At 37.4% G+C, this 10,221-nt stretch overlaps 1 protein-coding gene across 4 annotated transcripts in view; it reads right to left on the bottom strand.

The window, feature by feature from the left end:
• Positions 1-931: 931 nt before the first annotated feature.
• Positions 932-10,221, bottom strand: part of EBAG9 (estrogen receptor binding site associated antigen 9) — a 34,193-nt gene continuing 24,903 nt past the window's right edge. For all 4 annotated transcript variants that reach the window (XM_028500648.2, XM_055091275.1, XM_024129449.2 and 1 more), the window contains 2 exons: positions 4,824-4,915; positions 932-1,465 (listed from right to left, as the gene is read on the bottom strand). In XM_028500648.2, coding sequence (XP_028356449.1) covers positions 1,345-1,465; positions 4,824-4,915 — 213 coding nt within the window. In that variant the 3' untranslated portion in view covers positions 932-1,344. The remainder of the gene's footprint in view (positions 1,466-4,823; positions 4,916-10,221) is intronic.

Raw genomic sequence — 10,221 nt, 5'->3', positions numbered from 1 at the left:
GCCATAGAAGGTCAGGCTGGATGTATTTTAATTGTGGAGACAAAATTAATGAGATTTTAAACTATCAAATCTACATTTTTCCCTATGAATACAGTCTATATTTATTTCCTGAAAACTATTTTGGAGCTAGTCAACATCTGAAAATAGAAGTATTATTATTCCTATCTTGTTTTAATAAATCAATAATGTTACCTTAGTCAACAACATAGGTAACCTGCATTATGTCAGATTTATAAAACTGATACAGAAATTATCTAAAAGCTTTGAAATAGTAAAACTGAAGGCTATACGCATTTGTAAATTAATACCTTTTGGTGGGGAGGAGCTAAGGTACTTAAAGATACCATAACATCTTAAAATCTACAATGACAGGGAAAAACTACTAATACTAGCTTTTAAAACTCACAAGTTGGGCTTCCCTGGTGGCGCAGTGGTTGAGAATCCGCCTGCCGATGCAGGGAACACGGGTTCGTGCCCCGGTCCAGGAAGATCCCACATGCCGCGGAGTGGCTGGGCCCGTGAGCCATGGCTGCTGAGCCTGCGTGTCCGGAGCCTGTGCTCCGCAACGGGAGAGGCCACAACAGTGAGGGGCCCACGTACCGCAAAAAACAAAAACAAAACACTCACAAGTTATAATAACGTAAAACAAATTTGCCATTTTAGCTGATTTTCAATATGTTTATACATGTAATATAAATGACAAATATGTATAACACCATCTAAAAGAAAACAATGATGTACAAAATGTTTGTAATAAATAAAATTACTGCATTTAATGTCATTTTCTTGAAAACTGAAATTACCAGATCCCTAATAAATACCAGTTCAAGTTAAAGGAAATGTGTGCCAATACCAGTTTCTGACAACAAAAATAAGAGGTTAAAGCTCTGCAAGTTTGTCTGATTTAGGTCAGGTAATCATGGAAACAAAAGAATATTTAAAATTATTTATTTTACCATTATGCACACTGAAGGAAAGCATTACAGACAGCAGAGTTCTTTCCCACCATAAAATTTACACCCATTTAATTAGCTAGAAACACTAGCTTGAAGAGGTACTGATATATTCCATTTGTAATAATTTCTCTACAGCAAACAATTGTCTTACAGTTGGAACATGTTGAAGAAAATATTGCCTCACAAGTCTTTTTTGTTCTTTGAGTCTCAATCACCAAGAGTTCAAGGGACTTTGACAGAATCCTGGTGTCCTGTATGGCCTGATGAATGCATCAAAATCAAGCAGTGTATTTGTACTCTGAAAATACTCTTAGCTCCATACAAATGTTGCTTGGGTTGTGGAGCTCATATTTCTCCCAATGGCACTATGCACCTGAAGGACATTTTGTTATGAAAGTTTCACACCAATTTTGTTTTGTTCCTTCTTCATTAGCCGCTGTGCTTCCTTTTCCATTTTCTTCCTTTGTTGTTCTGCTGCTCTCTTTTCTCTGTCTGCTATCTTCTGCTGCCTGAAAAGAAACATATTCGTATTTTTACTTTTAGAAAACACTACACAGGTAAAATGGCGAATAAATTCCAGAAAGAAACAGCACTGCCCTTTTACTATCGTCAAATTTAAGTTTAAAAAGTCTTCATTCTTCTCACTGCTTTGAAATTGCAAAGATTTTCAAAAACAGTATTTTTTTTAATCTTTAGAACATGACTTGCAAAATAAAAAAGGTATTATCTCTGTTTTAAAAATAAGTAAAATGGGGCATTCAGGTTAAGTGAAATGTCCAAAATCATAAGATTAAGGTTAAGAACCCACATCTCCTGATCCCTCTTCTTCAGATTATTTTCACTAAAACACTACTTCCATTGGACCACACCTTCTTTTTGGTACCATTCAGAAAAGCCTGATATTTAGGATTAAATATTCTGTTATTATAATAGTTAAAAACAGTCACCTAAAGGATGTCAAGAACACAGATGTACAGAGCACAAAGCAAAGAGAAAATGGAAACTTAAGACATGACTTCCATCTAGAAGCTAGAAATCTATTTAAAGATTTGACTAGCTCTACTAATGAAGGGGCAGAATGGTGGGTATTTACTAATTACACATTATGAAATACCTTCCCCCCAGTCCCTCCCTAACTCCATTGATCTAGAATCACTAAACCCCTCTATATTTATTGATTTTTAAAAATTGAAGTAGTTGATTTACAATGTTCTGTTAATTTCCACTGTATGGTAAAGTGATTCAGTTATGCATATATATACATTTTTTAAAATATTCTTTTCAATTATGGTTTATCACAGGGTATTGAATATAGTCTATGTACTATACAGTCGGACCTTGTCATTTATCCGTTCTATATATAGTAGTTTGCATCTGCTAACCTCCAAGTCCCAATCCACCCCCACCCCTGCCCGGCAACCACAAGTCTGTTCTCTATGTCTGTGAGTCTGTTTCTGTTTCATAGACATGTTCATTTGTGTCATATTTTAGATTCCACATCTAAGTGCTCTATCTTACTGATTTGTATGGGAAGTGGGGGTAGGAGTGTAGTGATGAAATAGGAGAAAGAAGAACAGAAGTTGGTCCTGGGTCTGAAGGTTTAGGATATGAGAAAGTAAGTCAAGAGCATACAAGGCTGAGGAAGGAAGCTGTAGGGCACAGCTGGGCAGCAGATAGGCAACACTGGATTATATATAGAAAAATCTAGTGTGGATTACCCGTATATGGGACAGCTCAAAGCTGGCCATAGTGAGTGAAATGTATATATACTTCTCAATCATACTTACAAATGGGAGTAAGCAGAGGTATGGATGATGAAAATTCAAGAAAGTAGAGAGACTTATTTTAAGCAACATTTTGACTGTCACCATCAATTAACTAAAATTTCAAAAGAATAGTTTAAAAAAATCTACTTTTCACTAGCTCTGCTCACTTTCAAGCAAAACTGATATCTGCACTGAAAACATCAAAATGTCTGTGGCAAAAAAAGAAAGAGAAAAAGAATTAAAAAGGGCTGGCTAGGTTACAAACAAGATAATCGAGCTTTGACCTAGTTACTAGCTGATATATAAACATCAACAATTAATATTTCTGGTACAAGAGGCAACTTAGACATTAATGCAGACAAAATATATTTCTCCTGTCCAGATACATGTCTGGAATCACTAAGGTACCAGAGTCTTTTTCCTTAATGATACTGACCATAGTACTGGTAGCATTTAAAGTGGCAATGGGGAACAGGCTAGGTTAGAGGCTGTGGATTATGGATACACTTGTAAAATTCTCAGTGTTATCCTGGGGGCGGTAACAACATATGGAAGCCTCCAGGTGTTTTTGGCTCTACCTATGCAACTTGAAGCAAGAAACATGTCTATTACTGACTAATAGGCTCCCTCTCCCAAGCTGTCGTATCAAAAGCACTAAGTGTGAGTTTTTTGGTCTTGTTTTGTTCAGGGTGCAAGAAGATAGGGTGAAAAAGAAAAGGTTTTTGTACAGTGAATGTTCAGCTACTTGTGAACTCATATACTCTAGTGTTGTCATTAAGATTACTGGATTCAAAATGAATAGCTCCTTCCTTTATCCTTGTGGTTGATGACACCAATCATCACTAGAATCCCCAAAATGTTCTAAAGTACCCAGACTTCTGTATCTATGATTTATCCAAAAGAAACAGAGTAAAAAATAAAAAATAAAAAAATAAGTGACACCTTTTTTGACAATCCATGCAACATAAATGTTTACAATTTTAAAACTATTTCCTTTATACTGAATAATTATCAAGCAGGAACTAAATATTTAAAACTCTCACAATTTTACTGACTTTTGTAATGTGACCCCTTCCTGTTTAAAAAAAATGCTGAAAACAGTAAGGACAAGATCAAAAAAAGGTCAGCCTTAACTCCCAGTTATTTAACTACACCCTCTGCTGGTTCTTCAAGGTAATTATAATTTATTGGTAATGACAGGAAAGGACAATACAAAAATGAAATCAGTTGTTTCATTAAGATAGTCAAATAAAGAGTAATTCATTTTCTATCCCAATTATAAAAACCATATTTGAAAAAAACACATTGCTATATTTTACTTTATCATTTTGAAAAATGCAAAAGAAATTTAGATACATTCACATATCTGAGTTTTCATCAGTGATGACAGTCACAGACTCTCTCAAGGTAAATTTTCTTTTTACTCTTTGACCTAATGTGGTAGTAGCAAGAATTAAGTTTACTGCTCACAAAACCAAAGAAATAAGAACATAACCAACAAAAACAAACTTGAAAACCTCCAGAATAATATTTTCTGTAGAGTAGGTAGTAAGTATATGACTTATGTTATCTACCTCAGGGCTCTCAAGTACATAAACTGAAATACACATACAAATGTAGAGTACAATACAAGTTATTTTCAAACAGCAGTGCTATTCACTGCTAGATTCAAATGAGCAGTGCTGGCACTATGCTAGACCACGGGGAAACAAAACTAAAGGTATAACTTCTGACCTAGAGAAAATACATTGTTGTGACTCACATTTCACAGTAGGACATTTCAAGAGGTAAATATATTTTATAGGGAATGAAGTATAGAGCATATAGTTCAATATGGTGTATATATGTAAAAGACCTCATTCTCCATTAATAAATTATTCTTTTGTATCTATATTGCTTTAATTTGTTGCTTTCTGTGAGGTTTTAATCATATAAAATAGCATATGTAGTCTGAAATACAAAAAAACTATCCCATATTATCAAGGTTCAAATGAGAATGACGAAAAATACATTTGGCAGAATAAGCTTTCTTGACCTTAAATGCGACATGCACAAAACCAGTTCTTCTACTCAGGCTGTAGTGTAAATATTACTCAAATACCTCAGAACTTCTTCGGCTTGCCAGGCCGCATCTTCTTCTTCTTCCCATGCATTGGTATTTTCCTGCCAGGTATCCAAGTCACCTAATTCAGGCTACAATAAAACAAAACAAAGCAAAATTACAATGGTCAAGAGCCATCCTTTTTCCACTCAGCGGTCAAGACAGTATTTTTTTAAAAAAGAATTTATTATTTATTTAATTATTTATTTAATTTTTGGCTGCGTTGGGTCTTCACTGCTGTGAGCGCGGCTTTCTTAGTTGCAGTGAGCGGGGACCATTCTTTGTTGCGATGCGTGGGCTTCTCATTGTGGTGGCTTCTCCTGTTGCAAAGCATGGGCTCTAGGTGAGTGGGCTTCAGTAGTTGTGGCTCGCGGGCTCTAGAGCACAGGCTCAGCAGTTGTGGTGCACGGGCTTAGCTGCTCTGTGGCATGTGAGATCTTCCCGGACCAGGGCTCGAACCCATGTCCCCTGCATTGGGAAGCGGATTCTTAACCACTGCACAACCAGGGAAGCCCAAGAAGAGTATCTTTTTCAGACCTTGTCATTGCCCTGCATCTTCTCCACTTTCTTACCACATCCTATATAGGCTCAAATGATTGCCCCCGGTTTGCCTGGAACTGAGGGACTTCCTGAGACGCATGACCTTCCATACTCAACAGTCCTGGCAAGTCCAGCTTTCTTCCTATTTTATGTTTTAAAGGATACTCCTTTTATATTAACTTTTCTTGTTTCCCCTACTTTAGTTTGGAATAGACAAGAATAGAACATTTGTTCTCTCTGTTATCTCTCTTTTCAGTAAGAAGAAGGAGTGGGGGGTGGAGCAAAGAGAAGAGACAGACTGATCCCAGGCTGGATTAGAGATGCTTGACTGGACTACTCTGTGCTGGGGAGATGAACTGGAAGAACCAAAGTTTCCAAACAAGCATAGTTATCTCCATTTAAGCACAAGTAATTTTCTAGATTTTTCAGTGGCAGTTACTGTTTGGGTCCCAGGCAAAAATAACAAGTCAGGCAAAATTTACTCTTTATTGGAGTACTTCTTCTATATTGTGATTCCTTTTGCCTGTCTTACTTACTGGATACCATTGGGCTGGCCACACTACCTTCTACTATTCCCCAGGCCAGACCTCTAAAAGTTCACTTTTTCCTTCCACAAACAACAAAAATGCTCATTCTGGAACATTTAGTTGGTGGGGAAATAATTACATGCATAAAATAACTGGCACCAAGCTATGAACAGATTTATTATATTTATTCTCTTTTGAGTACTCAGACCTAAAACCGAAATAAAATGTGTTGAATTTTCTGCTCTTAACCAAAAATGAGATACAATCCTCTGTTAAAAAATTTAAAAAATATATTTCTGATTGTATGTTTAATGTAAATTTCTAAAAGTAAACTAGCTAAATCAAAGAAAAGGATTTTCAAAGTCACTGAATGACTCTCTTGAAAAGTCATACCAACTTATTCTCCTGACAGCAGTAGGTAGAAGTCTTGTTTCCTTGTATTTTTGCCAATACGAGTAGGTAATTGCCTTCTTTTCTATCTTTGCTAATACGTTAAGATTTAAAATGGTGTCTTGGGATTCCCTGGTGGCGCAGTGGTTGAGAGTCCACCTGCCAATGCAGGGGACACGGGTTTCTGCCCCGGCCTGGGAATATCCCATATGCCGTGGAGCGGCTGGGCCTGTGAGCCGTGGCCGCTGAGCCTGCGTGTCCGGAACCTGTGCTCTGCAACGGGAGAGGCCACAACAGTGAGAGGCCCGCATACCGCAAAAAAAAAAAAAAAAAAAAAACAAACAAACAAAAAAAAAACTGTCTTGTTAATTTACTTTGAATTTCTTTGAGAACTAATAAGATCAAACTTTTCTTCATGTTATCAGGTTATGTCTAGTTCTTATTCGTAAATTTATCCATTTTTCCACTGAGGTGTTTGACTTTTAGTGTATAAAACATTTAGATACAAAGGTGAAATGACTAAGACCATAAAAAAAAGAGTATCTGATCCTTTAGTAGAGATGGTCTTCTAAGTAAAAGTTTTAATTAACAGATTTGCTACATTAAAAACTAAATACATCTGCCCATCAAAAACATCCAAACTAAATTATAAAGCCGATAACAAAGTGAAAATTGTAAAAGATGACAGAAAAGAGTTAATATCCTTAGTATAAAAAGAGCTATCACAACAGTACAAATGATAAATTCCAAAAAGAATGTGCAATTTAAAAGAAAAATCTAATTTGTGTAATGGGTAATAAGATATTTTGGTGTAGAGAACAAAGTGCAGTAGATTACCATTCTCTCCTAGGTAATGCCCCTTTATTTTGTCTAGTTGGTGGGGAAATATCTGGAAACAGCATTGGAAACATTCTCCTTCTATCATATTTACCTGTTCCAAACTCTTTAAGCTGTGACAAGTGTATAACTTTATAATAAGCTATATTAGTGTTATAATAACATTATTACAGTTAGGTGGCAAATGTACTAATTCACTGAGGGGGTTTGAACCACTTTACCAATATGGAACAAACATAAAGTTTTAAATTCAGAAATATAAAAAACTAAACATTATGATGCTATGCTCTTTTAGAGAAATATCTGTGGTATTATTATGCTCTCATAACATCATGTAAATGCATAAGAGTTATCAAAATTTTTAATATTTATGTGTATGATCATTTATTTAACATTGTGCCTCCCCCATTAGAATGCATTCTTCTGAGGCAAGGACCCTGCCTGTTTTGTTAACTTTCTACTATATTACCAGCACCCAGCACAGCATCTGGCATTGGTAGGAATAGTTTTTGATCAATTAATTTAAAACATATATAAACATGGGACCCTCTGGGAGAGGGGTCTAAGAAGTACCTGTGAAGTTAAGCAAAAAAAAAAAAAAAAAAAAAAAAAAAAAAAAAAAAAAAAAGAAAGATGAAAAGATAGAAGTGGTGGTTTAAAACTATATCTGCAAATTCTTTGACACTCCTTCAAAAGGTGGAGCTTAATTCCTCTTCCCTTGTATGTCAGCTGGATTTAGTGACTAGCTTCCAATGAATAAAATAATGTGGAGAAGACAGTGTTTCCCTTATAAGACTGTCATAAACAGGCATTGTGGCTTTACCCCTGCATGTGCTCCACTCTTTTTCTCAGTGATCATTTGTTCTGGGAAAGTCAGTGGTTATTACATCATAAGGAAACTCAAGCAGCCCTATGAAGAAGTCCATGACAAGGAACTGAGGCTTTGTACAACCAACCAGCATTAATCTGCCAGGCAAGTAAGTGACCACCTTTGAAATGAATCTTCCACTCCCAGCAGAGCCTTCAGATAACCACAGCCTCAGCTCATGACTTGCCTGGAAACTCATGAGAAACCCTGAGCCAGAACCACCCAATTTAGCCACCCCTGGATTCCTAATCCACAGAAACTATGAGATAAAAAAAATATTTATTGTTGCTCAAGCCACTAAGTGTGGGGTTGTTATACAACAATGGATAACTAATGTAATCAAGCAGTCAATAATTACTAATCAATAATTAATCAATCAAAACATACTTAAAAGCTAGGGTCTGGGGAGGGGTTTGGACAGTGATGTGTTTTAAAAAGTTCAAAGGGACAATCATCGACAGGAAGACACTGGAACTCACCAAAAAAGATACCCCACATCCAAAGACAAAGGAGAAGCCACAATGAGACGGTAGGAGGTGCGCAATCACAGTAAAATCAAATCCAATAACTGCTGGGTGGGTGACTCACAGACTGGAGAACACTTATACCCCAGAAGTCCACCCACTGGAGTGAGGGTTCTGAGCCCCACATCAGGCTTCCCAACCTGGGGGTCCAGCAAAGGGAGGAGGAATTCCTAGAGAATCAGACTTTGAAGGCTAGCAGGATTTGATTGCAGGACTTCAACAGGACTGTGGGAAAAAGAGACTCTACTCTTGGAGGGCACCCACAAATTGTGTGCGCATTGGGACCCAGGGGAAGAAGCAGTGACCCCATAGGAGACTGAACCAGACCTACCTGCTAGTGTTGGAGGGTCTCCTGCAGAGGCGGGGGGAGGCTGTGGCTCACCGTGAGGACAAGGACACTGACAGCAGAAGTTCTGGGAAGTACTCCTTGGTGTGAGCCCTCCAAGAGTCTGTCATTAGCCCCACCAAAGAGCCCATGTAGACTCCAGTTTTGGGTTGCCTCAGGCCAAACAACCAACAGGGAGGGAACCAAGCCACACCCATCAACAGTCAAGTGGATTAAAGTTTTACTGAGCTCTGCCCACCAGAGCAACAATCAGCTCTACCCACCACCACTTCCTCCATCAAAAAACTTACACAAGCCTCTTAGATAGCCTCATCTACCAGAAGGGAGACAACAGAAGCAAGAACTACAATCCTGCAGCCTGTGGAACAAAAACCACATTCACAGAAAGACAGACAAGATGAAAAGGCAGAGGGCTATGTACCAGATGAAGGAACAAGATAAACCCCCAGAAAAATGACTAAATGAAGTGGAGATAGGCAACCTTCCAGAAAAAAGAATTCAGAATAATGATAGTGAAGATGATCCAGGACGTCGGAAAAACAATGGAGGCAAAGATCGAGAAGATGCAAGAAAAGTTTAACAAAGAACTAGAAGAATTAAAGAACAAACAAACAGAGATGAACAATACAATAACTGAAATGAAAACTACACTAGAAGGAATCAATAGCAGAATAACTGAGGCTGAAGAACGGATAAGTGACCTGGAAGACAGAATGGTGGAATTCACTGCTGCAGAACAGAATAAAGAAAAAAGAATGAAAAGAAATGAAGACAGCCTAAGAGACCTCTGGGACAACATTAAATGCAACAACATTCACATTATAGGGGTCCCAGAAGGAGAAGAGAGAGAGAAAGGAACTGAGAAAATATTTAAAGAGATTATACTCAAAAACTTCCCTAACATGGGAAAGGAAATAGTCACCCAAGTCCAGGAAGCACAGAGAGTCCCATACAGGATAAAACCAAGGAGAAACACGCCAAGACGCATAGTAATCAAATTGGCAAAAATTAAAACAAAGAAAAATTATTGAAAGCAGCTAGGGGAAAATGACAAATAACATACAAGGGAACTCCCATAATGTTAAGAGCTGATTTCTCAGCAGAAACTCTACAAGCCAGAAGTGAGTGGCATGATATACTTCAAGTGATGAAAGGGAAGAACCTACAACCAAGATTACTCTACCTGGCAAGGATCTCATTCAGATTCGATGGAGAAATCAAAAGCTTTACAGGCAAGCAAAAGCTAAGAGAATTCAGCACCAACAAACCAGCTCTACAACAAATGCTAAAGGAACTTCTCTAAGTGGGAAACACAAAAGAAGAAAAGGACCCACAAAAACAAACCCAAAACAATTAAGAAAATGGT

This window comes from Physeter macrocephalus, chromosome 15 (genome assembly GCF_002837175.3).
Source record: "Physeter macrocephalus isolate SW-GA chromosome 15, ASM283717v5, whole genome shotgun sequence".
In the NCBI taxonomy this organism is placed as follows: Eukaryota; Metazoa; Chordata; class Mammalia; order Artiodactyla; family Physeteridae; genus Physeter; species Physeter macrocephalus.
The sequence above is the reverse complement of the archived record's forward strand: the minus strand, read 5'-3'. Positions and strand labels throughout refer to the sequence as shown.